The sequence below is a fragment of the Asparagus officinalis genome, chromosome 5 (genome assembly GCF_001876935.1).
Source record: "Asparagus officinalis chromosome 5, Aspof.V1, whole genome shotgun sequence".
Taxonomy (NCBI): domain Eukaryota; kingdom Viridiplantae; phylum Streptophyta; class Magnoliopsida; order Asparagales; family Asparagaceae; genus Asparagus; species Asparagus officinalis.
The window spans coordinates 90,910,359-90,933,274 of record NC_033798.1 but is presented as its reverse complement, the minus strand read 5'-3'; the positions used below and the strand labels follow the sequence as shown (position 1 = coordinate 90,933,274).

General features: G+C 36.1%; 1 protein-coding gene across 1 annotated transcript; it reads left to right on the top strand.

Moving 5' to 3' along the window:
• On the top strand, positions 5,476 to 21,292 carry LOC109840145 (chloride channel protein CLC-f). The gene is made up of 9 exons (XM_020408665.1): positions 5,476 to 5,975; positions 10,329 to 10,731; positions 12,768 to 12,962; positions 13,752 to 14,206; positions 14,288 to 14,392; positions 15,665 to 15,895; positions 16,029 to 16,223; positions 17,793 to 18,016; positions 20,841 to 21,292. Exons 1-9 carry the CDS (start codon positions 5,649 to 5,651, stop codon positions 20,917 to 20,919), a joined length of 2,214 nt encoding a protein of 737 aa, XP_020264254.1. The 5' UTR covers positions 5,476 to 5,648; the 3' UTR covers positions 20,920 to 21,292.

Below are 22,916 nucleotides of genomic sequence, written 5' to 3'. Positions count from 1 at the left end.
GAGTATGCATTTGCAATTTATTTATATATTTATTTTTTAAGATAGCTACCGAAAGAGATTTGGAAGTAACAAAAGTTTTCCTTGAGCTGCTTACTTTCATCTCCTTCCAAATGAATATTACCAGATTCCGAACGACAGCCGAAAAACTTCTGAGTCACATCAAAGTGTTCATTGCTTTAAACTAGCTATGACTCAGGTTTTAAATATTTTTAATAAACCACAAAAATGTTTTTTATGTATTTAATATAAAAATGATTCCCATTGTTAAAGTCACTGACCTCACACCTTAATAATCATGGGCCCACTTTGTTGTTCATGGGTCAGCTCACCACCCATTCTCTCGGAGCAAACAACCTAAATGCGATTCATTTGTGTACACAAAGCAGCAGGTCAACCACTAAAATAATTATTGTCTGATTTAAAATCAGATCCTGATCCGGTCGTAACAAATATAAGTTTTGCATATAACTGTAGGCGTCAAAAAATACTACAGACATCCAAATACTGCTCAAGACAAAGAGAAGATGATAAACGCCGTTATCTAAGTCATGGGAGATTATACAAGACCAAATGAAGCAAAAAGGATCTGTGAATTAACACAAAACAATGAGAATTCACAGAACAATGCAAACTTGCCACATGTGGGCGCGACAGTGCGGGTCGCCGCGCATAGCCGTGACAGTGATTGTTGTCGCGCAATTGCTGCGGCAATGATTGCTGCCGCGCATAGCCGCGACAATTGTTGGTGACGCGCAAGCTACAGGGAGCTGCCGCAGCGGTTACAAAACAATTATACGATATTTTTTTTAAAGTCCACGTGGTACCATAATAAAAAAAACGTGTGCTGATGTGGACAAGCAGTTAAACCACGAAAAAAGTGGTTAAAAGTCGTGGGAGGACGGTTTCAAACATGATGGAACGTGGCTGGAACTGCCTCTTTGGCCGCGCCAGTCCATACTGACGCGCTAATAGCTGTGGCAGCGTAGACTGACGCGCCCAAAGAAGGTGTGGTTGGTCAGTTATTTTGCCCCCATTTCAACTGTTGTGCATCCATATCCCTATAAATACCTTCCTAGACACGAAGCAAAGGACAGAGGGCAGATTGGAGCAAAGAAGCTTAAGCCTTTTGGTGAACTGGAGTAAGAGAGAAAGTCTGCATTCCTTATAATTGGTTCTAAAGCTCTTAGTGATTCCTAGAGATCTAAGCTCTGACTTGATATTTGGAAGAGTGAACATCTTACATCGATAAGATATTCGCTTTAAATTCTTACTTCGATAAACGAAGAAAGAATCCCTAAACCCCTTCACAATCTGTGATTTGGTGGTCCACAAGCCAAAGCACTCCCGGAACAGGCAAAGTCCCACAAAACAGGAATCAATAAACAATTTCTGTGTTATTTTCTAGAGGGTTATAATTTTCCTTTTATTGTGTAAAAGAGGTCTTATATAAAAGACTATTTTCTTTTGAATTCATTGTAATCGATCGAAGATATAATGAATTCCATAATAGCATCAACTTTCGACGAAAATAATAACTTCATATATAATATTGCAATGCATTTCATTTTCTCTTTTACCAAACAAACAGCAACATAAAATCAGCTGTTATTTATGTTTGTTGATGGATAATCGTCCTTAAAATGAACATTATTTTTCTCTACAACATACTTAAATGGAAAAATTGCTTCAAGGCCCCCAAACCCAAAAAGCAATGTGCTCTAGCCCCTCATATTATTTGTAATGTGTTGCAGCCCCCAAAATTCGAAAAAATTATGCCCCGGCCCCTCCAGCTCATAATTAGCCCACTTTTATATGTTTTTTTTACCTAAAAACTCAACTTTATCCCTCCTCACTTATTCTTCAATCCTCTTCCCTCTAACCCCCAGTCCCCTCAAGCCCCCAAACGCCAGAAAAAATTACGGTGCTCGCCAGCAGCGCGCTCACCGTCAAGTTCCTCCTTGGCGGCGGCGACAGGTCGCGAGTGTTCGTACCGAGCCAGCTAAGCATCGCCCCGGGCAAAGAGATCGTGTTCAAGAACAACGTCGGGTTCCCCCACAACGTGGTGTTCGACGAGGACAAGATCCCTTTGGGGGTCGACGCGGGGGCGATCTCGATGAGCGAGGAGGACCTGTTGAATGGCCTCGGCGAGACCTACAAGGTGACACTGAAGGAGAAAGGGTCCAACAGCTTCTACTGCTCCCCTCACCAGGGAGCTGGAATTCTGGAAAAAATTACCGTTAATTAGATCATTTTTTTTCAAATTTCAAGAGTTTTGGGAATGGATGAGACCCTTCTATCATTTGTGCTGATTTGATGAACTCCTATTGTTTATTGGAATTAGGGAAGGTTTTTGGTTGAGTAAAATATGTAATTATCAAATTAATATTGTGTTTCGCTGTTCGTTATACGTTTTTGTGCCAAGTGTTTGGGGATGTAGCAATTCAGTTACTTGAAGTCGACTTTTGTTATCATCAAGTGTTTGGTTGAGTAAAATTCATGTTAAATATTAATCATTATCTGTTATGTCATCGAAACATGTTAACTTTCTTTGTTTGCTTGTTAAGTTACACTGATAACATGTTAACTTTCGCAGTTCGCTTGTTAAGTTACACTGATAACATGTTTACTTTCGCAGTTCGCTTGTTAAGTTACACTGATAACATGTTAACTTTGAATGGTTGCTTGTTACTTTTATATGTATGAGCGCATGATAAAAGAGACAAATCCAGGCAGCTATATTCATGTTGAACAAAATGCATCGGTTCTATATGACGCTCATGTGTGAACGTTCTCATTTAACATGTTAATTATAATACATGTTAACCTTAATTGGTAAATTGATAACTATATTTAGTAAACTGTTAACTATAATCCATTATATGTTAACTAACACCCTTATCCTGTTAACTATTAATCATTATCTGTTAACTGTTATTCCGGATAATATACACGTTAATATAGTTCTCATTTAACATGGTAACTATAATACGTAGCATGTTAACGTAATTCGTTAACACGTTAAATAAGAATTATAATACGTAAATTGGTAACTATAATACGTAAATGAACTATATTAACGTGTTATAGTTAACATGTTAACACGTTAAATGAGAACTATATTAACGTGTTATAGTTAACATGTTAATATATTTATAGTTAACACGTTGAATGAGAACTATATTAACATGTTAACGTAATCCGTTTACACGTTAAATGAGAACTATGTTAACCTTAATTGCTAAATTGATAACTATATTAACGTGTTAATCCGTTTACACGTTAAATGAGAACTATGTTAACCTTAATTGCTAAATTGATAACTATATTAACGTGTTAACGGATTATATTAACTATAATAAACTATGTTAACCTTAATTGCTAAATTGATAACTATATTAACGTGTTAACGGATTATATTAACTATAATATGTTAATATAGTTCTCATTTAACATGCTACGTATTATAGTTATCAATTTACGTATTATAGTTCTCACTTAACGTGTTAACAGATTATGTTAACATGCTACGTATTATAGTTAACATGTTAAATGAGAACTATATTAACGTGTATGATTATGTTAACATGCTACGTATTATAGTTAACATGTTAAATGAGAACTATATTAACGTGTATATGACCCGAAATAACAGTTAACTACGTATTATAGTTAACATGTTAAATGAGAACTATATTAACGTGTATATGACCCGAAATAACAGTTAACGAATAATGGATTACAAATAACAGCTAACGGTAAATGACAATTAACAGATAGTAAATTACAAATAACAACTAACAGATTACAAATAACAGTTAACAGATAATAGATTATAGTTAACAGTTTACAAATAATAGCTAATAGATAATTCATTATAGTTAACAATTTATAAATAATAGTTAACAAATAATAATTAATAGTTAACAGTATAAAGGTGTTAGTTAACAGGTTACAAATAAATTGCAAAAAGGAACATGTTATCCTGATCTCGTCTTTTGGTACACTACGTTCTCATAATTTAAAATTAACTATTTCTCAATTATATTTAATATAAAACATGTAAACATTAGCAGTCAATCAACTATAATAATTTGAGCTATTTTTTTGATGAATTCAAGCTTTAATAGTATAACATATCTCCAAGAAGCATCATTCTTGTGTGGCATTTCATCAAACACCTTTATTGCATCCATTCAGTGTCCTAGCGACATACATTCCCTTATAAATCGAGGCCCAATGCCAGCTGAAGAACTTGAGTATCCGAGATATGTCAGGCCTTCCGCCCGATGACGTTTCGATAGTGGTTGATGTACTCAGACTCGAGCTCATAGAAGCTATTGAGCATCAAGCCGTAACTCTTATGCTCGGGGTCTTTAATCGAGGCAAACATACTGGACTTTTTAGGATCAGTATCAACTGACGAGCCGATTTGGGACTTGAACAGGTTGATTTTGTGAGGGAGACTGGTAAGGACGAAGTCCTCTGCCTTCGACGGGAGTGTTTGGAGGGGCTTGAGCTTTCCAAGAACGTCAAAGGTGCAGTTGGCGAAGGCACTCGTCCCTTGGAAGGAGAGCCTGAGAATTCCACGCTCGGCGGCAACATCGACAGTCCATGGGAGGAACACGTCGGTGACGACGCAGTCGGGGGAGAGGTCGACAAGGACGCGACGAGGTTTTGGCACTTAGTGGGGAGGTCGGGGACTGAGAGGAAGGGGACGGTGAGGAGGTTGACGCCGGAGACGGTGGCTGCGAAGGAGGAGCATCGCCTGGGGTCATAAGGATGGTGGCTTCGACACCACGAGCGGTGAAGACAGCGACCATGTCGAGCACGGGGAGCATGTGGCCGGGGGCCATGAAGGGGAAGAAGAGGATCTTGAGAGAGGTGATTTTGGGGAGGGGTATAGTTAGGTTTTTGGGTAAAATACATAGAAAATTGGGTCAAAGATGAGCTAGAGGGGCTGTGACACATTTTTTTTCAAAATTTGGGGGTTGCAGCATATACCAAAAAGTATGAGGGGTTGTGGCACACTGACTTTTGAAATTTGGGGCCTTGAAACAAATTTTCCTACTTAAATTAATATTGTTAAAAAAGATAACGAAAAAGTTATATATTATAACTGTGGCAATAATTTTTAAAAATGAATACATATGCAACGTTGTTGCATTATATTAACTGAGCATGCAACCACGATATGGTTTTTAAAAAAATTATTAACATACGCTTTTTCAGTCTTACATCCTTCGAAATGTCATTAAATATCTAATAATTGAATCAAAACTGTTTTTCCCCCTATTATACAAGAATGTTGGGAAGTGAAAAGTTTAATACTGAATGATAAATAATTTACTCTTTTTCCCGAAATCTGAAAAACCAGTAACATTATACATCGCACGCTTACATAAAATCGGAACTTTTTTAAGGGGCTGATATGCAAATAAGCCTGAAAAGAACGCGACGGCACAAAACGCACCGTGTCTCAGACTCTCAAGCATTCCACTTCTTCATCTCTCACGAACAAACAAAATATTGTTCAATTTATTTCCCCGCTTCCTTTCGAAGCAATCGCCAACTACTAGATCCCTCCGATTTCATCTCGATCGAAAACCTAGGGTTTTCTAAACTCTCCCCTTCTCCTCCATCTCAGATCCATGTCAGGCCCCCCCGACGACGAGGATCACAAATCCCTCCTTAGATCTACGCTTCCTTCTTCATCCGAACCCGATCTCGAGGCGCAGCCGTCGTCGTCGCCGAAGAGGAGCGGGATCGGCGATCTCTTGAGGCAACTAGATCGGGGCTTATCGGGGAGGAGATTGAACAGAAGGCAGTCGGATCGAGGGCCATCGCCGTCGCCGGTCGATGAGCGGTTGAACCAAGACGCTTTGGCCGATGGAGCGCCGCCGGAGTGGGCGTTGCTGTTGGTTGGTTGCCTTCTTGGGCTCGCCACTGGGCTTTGTGTCGCTGCGTTTAACCGTGGGGTGAGTAATTGCGCTTTGGATTTGATTTCGTATGAAATTGGCGTGTCTTAATGTAGTTTTTTTTATAACTAAGCGAAAATGTCGTTGTTTTGTGATGATACAAGTAAAGCCTATTGTATTCTGATCATTTATATGGTTCTTACCTTAGTTTGGGATCAATGTGGGACTTAACAATAGGTTTCTTATATTTTTTGATTGAAATTATTTGGGAAGAATTTGATGGATCGTGATTGGTTGTTTTATTGGACTGCTTTTGTGCATCTTATTTTTTCGGAATTCTTTTTTTTCTTCTAAAATATGAACTTACTATAATTGTTAGAACAAAATGGATGTCGCAACCTAATGTTTAGTTAGGGTCATGTCATGTGATATAATAGTTAACGAATCTATGGACTGGGGAAAATAGGAAAGAAAATTTATTGCTCGGCGTGAATCTAATTAATTTATGATAGAGCTGATTGAAAGTCTTTTCTATAAGTGTTAGAAGCATACAACAGTTGTCAGAGAGAGAGAGCGAAAGCAAGATTGAGTACTGAATTTCGAGCTACATGACTCAATTAAAAAAACATATATGAACAAAATAAGTAAGCATAATGGCGTAGGAAGAAGAAGAACAAGAGAGGATGATCTAAGGGGCTGTTTGGTTCGTTTCCTTGATATAGGGAAATGCAATTCCATGTAAAGAAATATAAGTTTTGAGTTTTCCAAACTTTTCCAATAAATAGTTTGTTTTGCTTTGGTTCGCACATAAAAAATGGTGAGAAACCAATGTATTTATTTTTCTTGTGTTTGGTTCGCATAGAAAAAAAAGGAAAACTTTTGTAAACAAAGCAGAGAAAGAAAAAATCTGACGTGGCAGAGTTTTTATCAATTTCACGGGAAGAAAATCGGAGAGGGAAAAAAATCTGACCTGGCGGCAATTTCAACAGAGTTTTCCCTCTTTCATCCGAGCGAACCAAAGCAGCACAAAGAAATGGACGGAAACAAAAAAACTGACGTGGAGGGCTAAAAATCTGACGTGGAGGGGTTTTCTGAGTTTTCCGCCCCTTATAATAGCGAACCAAACATCCCCTAAATGGAAGAAGAAGAACATGAGTGAATCATCTATTCCTCCATATTAATTCAGATCCTTTCCAATTAAGTAGTAATTGGAGAAGTCCAATTATCCAATCTTTACCATTCATTCCATTTAATGAAATGAGATTATTTTATGTAGGATTTTCATTATGGTAATAGTGATTGAATTTTTCAAGACAAAAGTGAAAATTCTACGTGGCCTAATCCCACCCCTTGAATTGGAATTGATCGTAAGGGTGGAAACTAACCAAATAATTAATAAAGAGTTCGTGTATTATTCGTACGTGTATTCGGTTATATTTGATTTGATAGTTCATTTACTAGTAAATGTAGATTTTATTATTCGGTTCATAAAAGAATAGAATCTAATCATATGTGTATTCGATTCATTGATTATTAAATATTCATTTATGTAAACTACTAAGATAAATTTACTATAATAGATTATGTACCTGTCGGCTTTGAACATTTACTTAGTGACATGTTACAATATGAAAGACATAGTGGACGAACCTTGAATTACACCTCTTTATCAGATATTAACGAATTAATATAACAGAAATATCATAATAATAGTTAACTAAAAAATCTCAACAATATCGTTCGGACTCGAGACCTCAAACTCAAGAGTCACAAGACTCAACCTAGTGTGCTACTCAAATATTCGTTAATACTTACTGAATACACCAATACTTAAATCAAAGCGAATTTGAACATCTTTTCACTATTCAAGCCAAATTCAGATTCGAATTCACCTAATTCAACCGAATTAGAATCTAAAATCTAAGATAAGTGATTTGATTCAGTTCGTTTCCACCCCTAATAGATGATAATAATTGAGGTAATGAAACCCTTTCCAATTACCACTTAATTAGAGAGGGTCTGGATCCCTTCCCTAGCGCTACATATATAGATCATGTTTTTGAAATTAACCACACAAGTCAAGCATATCTAAAAGGTACATCTTCTCTTAAGCACAATGTGCCTCCAACAAAGCTAGGAAAATTCTTTAGAAACGAGGCAATGATTTACAGGATATAGCATTTAAAAGTGACAGTGACTTCTTTCCCCGATTGAACTAAGAAAAGGAAACTCCTTTAATTATTTGGGGTGTGAGCCAAAGACTTTTTGTGTTGTGTGATCTAATCATGTGATGAATATTTTTTGCTCTTTTTTATGCCATTAAGTGAGGAGATATATGTCTATGGAGAAAGAGTGGTTTTGAGACTGGCTGATTGAAATAAATGATGACTTTTTGTTAGAAGCTATTTAACGTTTGTTAGGAAACCACATCTATGTAGCTCGGACACGGATCCGACACGGCCATCCGACACGCCGACACGAGGCAAATCCTAAAAAATACATAGGATACGTGTGTTTGACACGTGTGTCCGACACGGACACGACACGACACGGCTTCATGTTATGCGTGTCCGTGCTTCATAGAACCACATTGGTAAAAGGTTAAGCTGACCGATTATGGGGTTAATAATGTATAGTGCACAAGCTGAACATAACACTCGGCAACTCTCATTTGTGCTTTTGGGTCACATAGAAAGGTAGAATTTATGGTGTAACTAAATGTAAGAAATCCATGAGGTTTTAATCCAATAATAGTATAATACATCTCAAACATGGTCTTGAAGCAATGAAATCATCGTAGTTAACCACTTCATCAATATGTAAGTTTAAGCAGACGCGTTGTGCCAACAATTTACATGAAGCAGAATTAGGAATCATGTTAAATAAGTATATCTGTTGTTGGACAGTATTTTAGTTTGCTGATAAATCATTTTACTTTAAGTTGCTGATTAATCATATATATATTTGAAGATTCTTCTCATAATTCATTATAGGGGTTTGACATTAGGTAAAACCATTATCAGAAAATGTCTGTAGGAAGGAAATTTCTTAGTTTATGTGGATTTGATTGATGCATTCTGTGTTAATTCCTATTGATAATTTTACGTGAATGCAATTGGCAATAATTGCTAATGATTGATCACAAATTTTCTTTTATGGGAGAAAATGGCTAATTCTATCTAATTAAGTTCATCAAATTATTCTTTTTAAGGTTCAAAACAAATTTGTAGTGAAAATGAGAAGGGAAAAAAATGGGATATGAGTGAACTCAGAATTTAGAGTTTCCCCCCTTCATTTCCCCCTCAGATACTGAAGAAACGCCTGGAAAACCCCCCCCCCCCCCCAAAAAAAAAAAAAAAAAAAAAAACCCCCCAAAGAAAAAAAGAAAAAAGAAATTCATATAAAGAAGGCACAACTAGGAGAAATTAAGTATTATAGTTAGTGGAGAAATGAGGACCGGAAGTAAGCGGATACTGATATGTAGTCAATTAAAAATAAATTTATATAACTAAGATGTCGAAAGATGACCCCTAGTGAAGCTGAATGGAGGAAAAATATTCAGGCAGCTGACCCATTGTCTGGATAAAGGCTTCACTGCTGTTGTATGTATCTTTCCAACTCCTGTTGCATGTATCTTTCTGACTCCTGAGTGGAGGAAAAGTATTCATGCAGCTGACCCGTTGTCTGGATAAAGTCTTCACCGCTGTTGTATGTATCCCTGCTTTTAGCATGAACTAGTATATTTTCTAGGGCCCAAAAAATGATGCAATTAGTAGATTATTCAAGCGAACGAATAGAAATTACAAGAAATGCATTCAGTGGAGTAGGATCCTAATGCTTCTCAAGTTGTTAGGGTGATGGGATTCTTTTTAATATTTTTACTTTAATAAAAGAACTTGTGTTGCATTTGGTGTGAAGCGTGCAAACTGGAAGTTACCTACCTGGCAATTGCTTGCATGTTTCTGCTAACCTATTTGGCTTATGCTTTTGATATTTTATGTTTACATTGAAATCAGACGTTTCAGTTGAGGACACCTGTCGATTGTTGGTCTTGCTGGTTTCAATGTGAGTTGCTGAATTTTGTATATTAATAATAAATTTGTTTGATTGTTCTTATTTTTGTACTTCTTTGTAATTTTATTTTAATAAACTTTATGTGGTCCCATTGATTATTATGCACTAACATAGACGATGTCCGAATGCTGACATTTTTTGGATCTCCCTATCCATATATTAATTGTTACGATACCACTTTTCCTTTAATATCTCTTTACACTTTTTAAGGCATGGATTGATACTTTTCAGCATCCACCATTTCCTAGAACCTAGATTACGTGAGAGTTTGTAATGGTTTTTTGATAGAATTCACTCAACTACATTTCTCTGATCATCTACATCTTTGATTTGATTTAGGTTCATGTAATCCATGAATGGGCTTGGGCAGGTACCCCGAATGAGGGTGCTGCTTGGCTCCGATTACAAAGACTGGCAGACACTTGGCACAGGATACTTTTAATTCCCGTGACAGGAGGAGTGGTAGTAGGGATGATGCACGGATTAGTTGAAATCTTTGAGCAGATAAGGCAGTCAAGATCCTCACAAAGGCAAAGTATTGACTTGTTGGCAGGAATTTTCCCTACGATAAAGGCCATCCAAGCTGCTGTGACTTTAGGTACTGGTTGCTCCTTAGGTCCTGAGGGTCCAAGTGTTGACATTGGCAAATCATGTGCAATTGGTTGCTCGGAGATGATGGAGAACAATCGAGAGAGGAGGATTGCTCTCGTTGCAGCTGGTTCAGCTGCTGGAATTGCTTCAGGTATCATTTGTTTATTGTTATGTTACATGGGCTGTTAGCATAATGGTTGCGATATGGTATTGAGTAATAGTTAACTTAATATTATAAATAATTAAATATTGAAGGACAAGGCTGAATGACACGCATACAGTAGGTAACCTTAGTCTATTGCATGACGGAAATGACTAAAGAGAATTTAATGCATGTCAACTATTATGGAAAAGTACCGTGATAAATAGTCATTCTTTTAGTAAAGCAATATTTTCAAAAGAAATCATTCTCCTCGGTATTCCTTATCCTATAAAAATCACCTGTTTATTGATATTCTCCTCGGTATTCCTTATCCTATAAAAATCACCTGTTTATTGATAAGTATCTATTTACTTTTTGTTTGCCCTATGTTCAATCTGATACCCACTTGTCCTAGTTCCGCCTTTAAAGCTCGTAAACCTGGTTACATGTTATTCTGTTAAATAGATAAGTAGTGATCAAAATATTGGATAGAGGGAAGTGTATGTGTCTGTATGTTTGTCTGTGTCTAGGGTTGACTAAAGACTCTACTTTAAATCTAAAATTAATTAATGCCTTTCTCACAGTAATTTGGCTACTAGCTTTTCTTTAGAAACACACCATCCAGAATTATTTAATACTCTGTTTGTCACATCATAGAACTAGAAACTAGAAATTGTTGAAATAGTGATGAGGCAGGTGTTAACTGAATACAAGTTCTTATTCCCTACTCCATAAACATATAAGACAAAGTGTGTCTGTATGGTTTCAGTTTTATACACATACATGATTTTGTGAAAAATATATATGAGATGCTGTATATATTAAATATATGTGCCTATGCCCATGGCTTGCATAGATGCTATGTATGCATGTGGCTTGCTTGCATCTCTGTAACCAGAGCAAACAGAACACTAGCGAATCACAATATCACCATGTGCTGTTTGTGGGTTGCTCATGAAACATCAAGCCTTATAATGGCAAATACATACTGGAGTATATACCTATTATTATAGATCGTTGCTATATAGCTAACATGTTGGAAAAGAGTAATGACATGACTCCTTTTTAAGTTTCTCTTTATACTCCATGTAATCTATTATCTATGTACCTGGTTTTTCTTCACAATATGGCTAACACTGTCAACCGATGCTCATCTTACATTGTTTGTTCCATAATCTGCACTCATAAGTCAAGAGTTATCATCGTTTTTCTCCCTTTTCCTCCTGGGATGTTTGTTGTTCTTAACTAGTCTTTCACCTTTCCTTTTCCTTCTTTTTTTTAATCAAGTGCTTTCTCTTTTATCTATCACTTTGTTTCTGGTTTGGCATCATATACTTTCAAAATTATGAAGGTGTCTTTTTTTTACTCGCTTGTCGAGTGATTTTATTTTCTCTTGCAGTAAGGTAGACGGAAGTCACCCATTGATTATTAATTTTTGAAATATCTGCATTACTATTTCTGACAGTGTGAAACCTTTTAGAATGTTATCTGATGAACTATATACAGTTATTAGTTGACATCACTTTAATATTCATCAACCTTCTCACTAAAATGTTGGCTAAACATTCCTATTATCTTTATTAAAAATTAAAATAAAAAGAAAAGTATTCCAGGGAAAGCAAAATGATCCAATAATAGAATTCAACAGCATATGGATTCAATTTTGCTCTTATCACAGAATGTACCAATTTTCTTTCTTGTATAGTTGTACTAGAACCTTAGTTACTTTGAAAACTACATTTTGAACATTGAGTATTATGCAAAGTTATGTTTCAGGCTGAAAGATAGGCCTTAGATCTACTTTGAATATTTTTAGAATTTATTTTTGCCGTTTTATTTTATCAGCTAAAGCTTTAATTTTCTTCTATGTTCTCAGAGCCTAAGGTACCTTATTCAATTTGTATTTATAAAACAGCACCCTAAGATCCTTTCAGCAAGCATATTCTATTTACTTCTTTATTTCTTGACTCATTCTTTTCATAAGCTCTCATTTATTCCCAAGAAATACTAACTTAAAACTGTTGTGCTATGCTATGGATTTTCAGGGTTTAATGCTGCTGTTGCTGGGTGTTTCTTTGCCATTGAAACTGTATTGAGGCCACTTAGAGCAGAAAACTCACCTCCATTTACCACTGCTATGATAATTTTGGCATCTGTTATATCATCTACTGTCTCAAATGTTTTACTCGGTGAAAGGCCAGCTTTTATTGTGCCGACGTATGATCTAAAATCTGCTGCCGGTATTTTATCTTATTCTCCAGATTAATATTGTGAAGGTTACATTAATACATAGTTCTGTTTAACATTTTGGTACCTGTTAGGAATCTGATAAAAGTTCTCTCCTGCTATAATTCTATAAATGATTTTTTAATCAGTGCTGACTCCTTTTTAATAACAGTGTGTTCTATTATTAGGTTATGCTTTTTAGTATTTAGATGGAAAGATCCTTATAATTCCGAAGTGTGTCTTTGCCTGCCATCTGTAATGCTCTATGCATCTGTGTAGTCTGACGTTTTGGTGTTTTGAGGGAATATTATAAAAGATATGAAGTTGAAGAATTAATCCCCACATCCCACAACGTGCGCATGACTAAATGCCGAAAGCATTGGAAATGTTGTCTTTTTAGGCTGTCTTATCTTTTTTTTATATATCATCAGAGAGTACAAAATTTCAGTTTAGAAAACGGAGGTTTATATTTGGATAATCAGATTGAAAGTTGATGATCTAATAGGCGAAAAACTAGCGGATTTTGATGTCAAAATGAAATCACCCTGTTTGTTCCCTCCTGCATCCTAGTTTGTCTAACTGAAATCTGTAAATAGACCTAGAGTTTCATCTGGCTGAATGCATATGGACGCCCATAGCCCTTCCATCTGTTGATAAAACAGTTTGACTGAAAATTGATAAGCATGCTAGCAGAAAAGAATGCTTGTTGAGAGACCTTTTCTTCTTGTTGAATGCGTTATATGCATTAGTTCTGACCTGTTTCATTCCAGGATTCATCGTCTAACATCTTATTTTCCTTTCAGAATTGCCATTGTACCTCATCCTCGGTATGTTGTGCGGGGTAGTAAGTGTGGCTTTTAGTCGGTTGGTGACTTGGTTCACAAAATTCTTTGAATACATAAAGGAAAGGTTTGGTCTCCCTGGTGTTGTATGCCCCGCTTTGGGTGGTTTAGGTGCTGGCATGATTGCGCTGAAGTATCCTGGAGTGTTGTACTGGGGTTTTACCAATGTTGAAGAGATCCTGCATACAGGGAAGACTGCTTCAGCCCCTGGTATCTGGCTATTAGCTCAGCTAGCTGGGGCAAAAGTTGTAGCTACTGCTCTGTGCAAAGGTTCTGGACTTGTAGGCGGTCTTTATGCTCCAAGCTTAATGATTGGTGCTGCAGTTGGTGCTGTCTTTGGAGGTTCTGCTGCAGAATTAATAAATTCAGCAATTCCGGGAAATGCTGCTGTTGCTCAGCCACAGGCCTATGCACTTGTAAGATCTTGTTAAGCAGATGAAAATAAAATAAGTAGAAGTTTGGGGTGCATAAGATGAACGTGCTTCTTTGACATGCAGGTTGGAATGGCTGCTACCCTAGCATCAGTTTGTTCAGTTCCATTAACCTCAGTGCTACTACTGTTTGAGCTTACAAAGGACTACCGAATTTTGCTTCCGTTGATGGTAAATATTGAGCTCATCTACATTTTATCTTGGTTTTGATGTCAATATATTTCCTTAGCTTGTAAGCTTGTATCTACTATAAAATTTTATTAACTTGTGTCTTTGATTTCTTTTTGACAATCTTGCCTGAATTCTGAAAAATTCTAACCAACTTTCTGAGACTTTTTGCAGAAACATAATGTGAACTTGTTTAATCATTCATTTTCTTCTTCTACAGAGATTTTCAACAACAGCTATTAACATGACTGTTAAAATTTTCATTTCCTTTCAACCATGTGTGGAATGAGTTTTCATTAGATAAGCTATTAGTGAATATGCATGATCAAATATTTGTGAAATAATTTCTTTTCTTATTTTCTTAGAAATAATTTATTTGTCATTTTGCGGTTACTTTCCTATAAAATTTCGGTTCAAAAGTAAATATGGTTGTTAGATATTAATTAACCTATTTTGGTAAAATAGGTGGTCATGTTCTTTTATTCTCTTTCTAGATCAGGAATCTCATTACTGTTTATCGCTGCCTTATGTCCCTTGATTTCTTTTACATGTAAATGACAATTGAAAACTAGTTTCTTGTCTTTCTCTGTGTTTCTTTTAATTTTGGAATTGCGAATGCCTGTATTTCTGCTTTAGAGTATATCTTCTTGTAATTAATAACAGACTATCTTCTTTTTAATTATTTGTTCATTCTTAACCTGTGAGGTAATCCTCCTTGTTGCCTTTTTCGATGAATTTTCTGAAATCAGCTAAAACTTCATTTCTATAGAATCATCAATCATGAGTCAACCTTCAATACTTCAGAAGCATCTATTGGTCATGGTTCAGTTTTTACACATTGAATTGCGAGTATCAGAACCTTCCGTCCATTGAGTTTCCTTGAAAGCTCTTTGTCAAACTAGGTATAAGTAATTTATATGGCAAAGATTCTTTGGATCATGAATCATGAAACCAGTCAGTCATCTTGGATTTATTTACTGTTGTTGATATTGAAGTTTAGAAATACTGAACCTATCTTGAGAATGAGTGATACTTTACGTGACAGCTTGTATGTGTAACTTCAATTATCTATTTTTTTAATTTTTAATTATATATATATATATATATATTGAAATTTGAGGTTTTGCATATCTTCACACCTAACAATAGAATCCAAATGGACTGGAAAATGCTTTAAAACTGTTATTTGAGTTCTCAGATTTTCTTATATGGCTGAAAGATGACTGCAATGAACCTATTTTTCCGCTTGTAATTTTGGAGACCTTTTGTCAATAGGGTGCTGTGGGTTTAGCGATATGGGTACCTTCAGTAGTAAATGAACCCAAGGCCAATGATGCTGTTGAGACAAAGGCTGCCCGTGGTTATTCTTCACTTTCTGCTGAGGATAAAAGTGACGCAATGTGGAGACATCCAGATGGTAGAATTGACCTTGAACTCTCTGTTCTAGAAAATGATGCTCACCACTATGGATTAATTAGTGAGGAGGCACTTCTGGATGACCTAAAGGTTTAATCTTTTCTTTACTTGTAGGCTCTGATTACTTTGATTGACCGTTCATAATGTTTGGTATTAAATCATTTTCTACAGATTTAGTTGGTCCAAAATTGGTGTTTATTTTTATAACCTTTTTCATTATCAGGTGTCTCAAGCCATGTCGACAAATTTTGTTAAAGTTCCATCGACTGTGATGTTGAAAGAGGTTATGGATCTCATGCATGATAAACAGCAGAATTGTGTCCTTGTTGTTGATGCTGAAGATTTTCTGGAGGGAATTCTCACTCTAGGTGACATAAGGAGGAGAGGGTTCAATCTTGGGGATTCTGCAATCTTTGATGTACGTAGCGTCTGGAATAGACTTTTGCATGATTACATAAGTTTGCCATTTGATGTCTCTTAGTATTCACATGATACATCTTAATGTGTAGTGTGTATATTAGATCAAGACATTTTTTTCATCGCCCCTTTTAGCCTTAGCATGCTCACATTGACTTAGCTGTCATTTCACTAGCATTCCCTCAACTTCTTCATGGGCTCTCTTTTTTTGTTTTTATTTTTTATTTTATTTTATTTTATTTTATTTTATTGCATTTTATCATGGTTTCTCCACCTACCTCTTGCATACAATCTTGTACTTGGTGTGCTATGTCAATTTTTATAGAGCTATTTTATAAATTTGAAGATGCATCATTTTACAGATATGCACAACGTTAGCCTGTATTTACTCTTACACTTTTTCCCTTCCTTTTTCAAGTTTTCCAATTAAAGTTTGTGATCTGATCTGCATCCCTTGAACAATGGGCATCTGGTTGGCTGTCAACTACAATGTTAAGTATTTGATTTATGAACCAAAAGCTTATTGTGCACGTTATATCGCATACCTGATTAGCCCCTTTGTTGCCTATTTTTTCTTGTATGCTGCCCTAAGAGAATGTTAAAGGTGCATTTGATCTGCCTGGTAATGTAGTCATGTTGGTTCAAGTAACTGTTTGCTCTAGGATGATGTCCCTTGGGACCCATGAGTTGGTTTAGGCTGAGCTCTGTAATTGTTGGCTAGCCTCGTTGGTTTTATGGGGGTCTCCACAAATAATTGTTTTGTTCTCTTCTGTTTCATATGTGAGAACAATATTTTCTCTCAGGAAGATTCATAGGTCATACATGCAAGTTCAGGAAACTTTTCAAGAATTCATAAGATCTCTATTGCTGCAAGCATGAACTATTGAGTTAAAGTGTAAATCAAATCACTTGTGTAGCCATTAATATGTGGATATTCAAGAACTCGAGGATTTTGTATGTGTGAGCCACTTAATATGTCTCCCACCTTACGGTGCATAGGTTGGGAAGGTTACTGGGGTTGGTAGGACAGGATGACATGTAATGATCGTACTCTGGATTCTTTTCTAGAGTTTCTACACTGAATAACATACCCTTATGGTACTGACATAGTCAATTTGCGGGCCCATTTCAACACATTGTGGATCAGGCTATAAACATCCAGATAAAGCTCGTCAGTTGGTATGTTGAGCCCCAAAACGGAGCAATTCATAATCCAAAGATCCCAAACATGAAACACCAAAGGAGGAAGTAGGACCTTGCACATGTGGGCATTTCTTTTTTCTTATTTGTTTGTTTGTTCCTAGGCTCAATACCTTGATTCGAATTTCTCAGAGCTTTATGTGGGAGTTAGATCCTTACATCTCTGTACCATTATCTTCAACTGGAACTTAATCATTGAAAGAGCCCTCCTAACACACCTACTGCCGGAAAAGGGGAGGATGGAGCCTATGACAATTTATGCATCTTCCCTTTCTTTCTTCTATACCCTATGCATCCTTTGAAGTTTCTGAATTTTCAAAATTCAATTTTTACATTACATAAATGTTCTAACATAGAAAAGATTATGCAGGTGAATACATGTTCAATTTCATCATACTTTACCCGGGGCTTCCAGTATCGAGGTGGCAAACGTGGACTTGTAACTTGTTTTACAGACACAGATTTGACAACGGCAAAGGAGCTTATGGAGGCTAAAGGAGTAAAACAATTACCAGTTGTCAAGCGTGGTGGGCATCCTAGGAAGCGTAAACTTATAGCTCTTCTTCATTATGAATCAATTGGGCGCTATCTTCGGTCAGTGTTGGTTTTGAATCATTTTTTGCGTCATCCATTTAATTTTTATTTTCAATTTTACAGCTTTGTGTGAGAGCACATAAAAATCAACAAGAAATAAAAAGCTACACTTACCAGTTCAGTGTTCCCATTCTATGCAAAGCAGGTTAGTTCGCAATAATGAGACAGAGTTTTGCTCGTGGTCATATAGACGATGTAAAGAATAATACTTATTCTCACATATGAAATATATTATGAAAAAAGTAGAAACTACTCTATGAAGAATACATCACATTGTATGTATGGTTGGGTAATATTCAACTATAATGATGCCATTCAAGTAAATTGGAAGCCAGTCCTTTCATTTCGTTCCGTTGTATATTTTAGTTCCTTTTGTTGGGTTGCATCAATACCAAATTCACACAGCTAATTAGATTTCATTTATAAGCGAATTCCTATAATATCTGCTCAGATAATATCAGGAATGTTAAAAAGAAAAGTAGTATACAGGGAGTTGGGTCATGTTCTTAAAGGTTTACTTGATATATTACATTTTTTTCTTTTCGTGTCCACATTTATGTACTACCTTTTGAAGACACCCATCAATTCATTTTTTTTCGAGCTCCACATAACTGGAGCATCTGGATTTTTTCCCCCTATAGAATGTTGTATTGTGTCCATATCATGCCGTCACACCCATGGATTCATTCATATTCAACTTTCAACTTCTCATGAAGTAAGAAATAGTTGGTCCTTTTTCCAGTTACTCATGATGTAAAACCATTAGCGTGATGACCTTTTTTGCAGCTATTCATTATTATACTGGACCAGAAGAATCCAACCTCTTATGCCTCATGTTTAAGCCTTTTATCTGAAGCACAGGCATGTAAATTGTGTTAAATAAATGATAATTTTGTTGTCTTATAATTGTCATGTGGACATCAGCAGATTTTTTTCTCTCTCCTTGATTTGCAGGCTTGATATAAATCCTCTATTCGGCAGCATAAAATAGAGTACTTATGGCACCTCATGTAACCATTAAAAAGATCACATAAGTTGAGCTAGGTGATGTCTTAGGCTTTATCGTGTATAACATCATCTGACATTGCAAAAGATGATCCGGAAGTGATTTCTTATGTGCTTATGCTTGTTAATTAATTGGAATATGAGTACCCTTTCCACCAGCAACACACCATAAGGTGCCAACGCTGGAAGTCTGATTTAGTTGCTTTGAGACATAGTATAAGAGGAATATTTTGCAAGATAGAGAGTAATCTCATATGTGGATAGTTGTCAAGGAAAGAGGTGCTTGGTACAGTGGTCAAAGAGAGAATCGATTGAAGGAAGAACTAGGGTTTCAGCATCATTGTCAAAAATGAATCTGCTAGAGTCAACTGATATCTTGCTTATCTTTTTTTTTTTTGTATTGCATCAGCTTCCTGTTCCTATGCTCTGCAAAACCATCAGTTCTTGCCAAAGCACTACTGCCTTTATTTTATTTTTTTAAAACACTGAATGGGTAGGATGGGGCGGAATAATATATAAGCTTTTAGTTCATGCTTATAAGTTGCAATATGACAGTGCTGCAATATGACAGTGCCAGAGCATGTATCCCGTTATAACTAACTTATGAAATCAGATTCTACTTGAATTCATATATATGTTTGCATAACATTTTCTAGTATGAGCATGCGAGATGGATTGACAGGATGGTTTTAGCTGGCCTATGCTATCCTGAATGCTTCCAGTTTATGCGGTTGCTGCTTTCACTTTTTTGGTGATTTCATGACAATCAAGTAACAATGCAACGATTTAAAGCGGAAAAAAAGCAGCAAGAATCTTGTACGTAACTATGATCAGAATGTCCCTCCACTCATGCCTGTTCATCCCTGCCTCTCTCTGATGACCTACTATTACACTTTTTCGTTAGGCTAGTATATTGGTACTTGCAGCGAAAAACTATATTTATGTTAAGATCATCTTATTAGTGAGTATAAAGATGGATGGCTTCTTGTCAATCTATGAGATTGTGTTGTGACTTGATAGTTTCTAGTGTCCTCCAAATTCCTTGTGCAATTAACTTTGAAGGACATATTTCTATGTTGTTTCCAAATACCTGAACCAGTCATTATCTAAGTCAAGTCTCCATGAAATTTCCTAGCTGAGAGACTATAATAACTGGTAGTGCTTGCTATAGTTCTAAAATACTAGTTGGCGTTTTTCGAATTCTCTTAGACCAGAGGAAAGTCCAGAAGAAGGGAAAAGATGATAGATTTGCTATCATAATTGCATTCGATTTGAGTGACTAACTTTTATGATTAATCTGTAGAAATTAGAGTGATCTCTCTTTCTGTATGACACATTTATTTAATATCTACTGGAGGTTTGAGCTGACCATATGTGATGTATTTTGTCTTCGAGGAAAGAAATATTCTATTTCTGTTGTGGCTGCACTTACATCTACTATTTTGCAAACTTCAATGGTATATGTAGAAATTAGAGTGATTTCCTTTTCATGTTTTGCGTTAGTCTCACAACTATCTGAACAGACTGTGTTTCCTTTTTCCCATTTGACCATTCACTTTCACATCTAACTTCACCTCTAGATGTTCATTTATAAAGAAAAGGATTAGTAGGTGTGCTTCTCCTTTAAGTTCCGTTTCAAGCCCTGTGCATAACTGTTTTGTCAAGGCAGCATGCACACACGCATGGCTCCTCCTTCCCAGAGTCCCTTGTCATCAAAATTGCAAATGATCAATTAATGTGTTTATAGAATAATTATTATTTTCTTGCGTGACATATACAAAATTAATGACATTAATGTGACTATGCAATGTGTCTGCAGTGAGGAATTGGAGCGCAAGAAAACTATTTACCAACAGAGGAGAGAAAACTTTCCAGAAATTACTACAAATGGACACTAACAAGATGCAGCAACATGAGAATTGGTTGTGCGCTGCCTGATAAGGAGAGGCAGTTCCAAGTGGGTGTATATTTACCTTGCAGCTGCATCTCAAAATTCCGTTACAAGAGGATGCTTCCATTTAATACGGGTACAAGAAAGTAGGAAAAGATAGAATACAAACTGGAAGACTCTCCAGCATCTTCGATCTTTAAGGTATAGCCATGATGTTTTTGATGTTCTTCCTAATCATGACTGCACAGTTTTTGTATCTATTTGTGAAAGTATAGAAGACAAAGAGGGGCTAACGAGACCCCCAGCACTGTAACATGATTCGTAATCCGTATGCTCACCACCAATACAGGCTTTAAGAGAAAAATATCTAGTTATGTGGATACCTATTGTCCCAGTAACAGGGGCATGCTTCCATTTCCTGCTAACAAATTTGTAGCCTATAGGGCCTGAGGCCTCTGATTGCAGGTGTTGCTAACTTGCAACACACTGTATAGCATATTACTGTGGGTTTTTTTCTCTCTCTTTGTGGAGAGGTAAGTGAAAATGTATCGTTCCAACAACCTGTACAAATGTACCTGGGAATGCCAAGGTTTACGATTCACCAACGCGTATCTACAAGCTGAAATTAACAAAGCAGATTATATTTTCCCTCTGAAGCAAAGCAGCCCCAGATAGTAGCCACAACTTCCCCTAAAGACATACATACCCGTGAATATTACTGGAATTGCCAAACAATACCCCAGGTCTCGCTTGCAATAGTTTCACTGGAGAACACACAAGACGAATATGAGCTTCAGCTGATATAAGCGTCGCACTCATTTTTTAGATAGTTTCATTGGAGAACGCACAAGATGAATATGAGCTTCAGTTGATACAAGCGCTGCACTCATTTTTTCTCCTGCGCTAACAAGATAGCAGGCTAACAAGATAGCAGGCAGCCATATGCGAAATATGAGTGCAGCGCTTGACACAAGATGAGGGTGTAGCCCAAATCTCTTTTCGCACACTAACACTTGTCCTGCTGAGAGTAGTTTAAAAAAGAAACAGATAACGCCTCTCCTTATCAGAAAACCATATATCAGAGAGTATCAATATAGCAGACAGTCATATACAAAGGAGCAACTGAAAAATCCACACACACACACACACACATATATATATATATATATATATATATATATATATAAGAGGCAGAGCCGGTCCTGGGTTTTCTAAGGCCCAAGGCAAATTTTCTCAAGTGTGCCTCTTTGTACAAATTAAACAAATAAATTATCAATTAATTAATTTTAGTAAAATTATAAGATTTTACAAAAGACAAGGAAAAACACTTTGGGACCTCATTAAAACCTTGGTTGGGGAAAACTCAATGGGACAAAACCCCAAACGAAAGAAAAAGAGTACCCCGGATTGTAAACATTGCATTAAAAAACGAAAACTACATATTTGAGTCTACATGCTTCCTCCCAAATCTCCATAAGCATTTTTTTATTTGATCAATCTTTTTTTCATCCTCCACAATTAATTGAAGCAAAGAATCATCACATGTACCTACAAAATAAAAATAGCAATGAAATCTCAACTACAAAACATTATTTAAAATGTCTTCTTGTTGCACTTTTAGATGCAAAATCATCAATTATACTATCATATTTAATGTTTTGTTGCACTTTTAGATGCAAAATCATCAATTATACTATCATATTTAATGTTCTCTAACATATCCTTTTTAATGCATAATATCGCTAATCCATTTAGCAATTATACTATCATATTTAATGTTCTCTAACATATCCTTTTTAATGCATAATATCGCTAATCCATTTAACCTATCTTGAGTCATGGTGGTCCGCAAGTAAGATTTCAATTACATTTTAATTTAGAAAAACTTCTTTCAGCAGATGTCACAGTCACAGGTATAGTCAATAATATCCTATAAGCAACCATTACATTAGGAAACATATCCACACTCTTTACAAACTCAAGAATTTTAATGGATGTCCATGG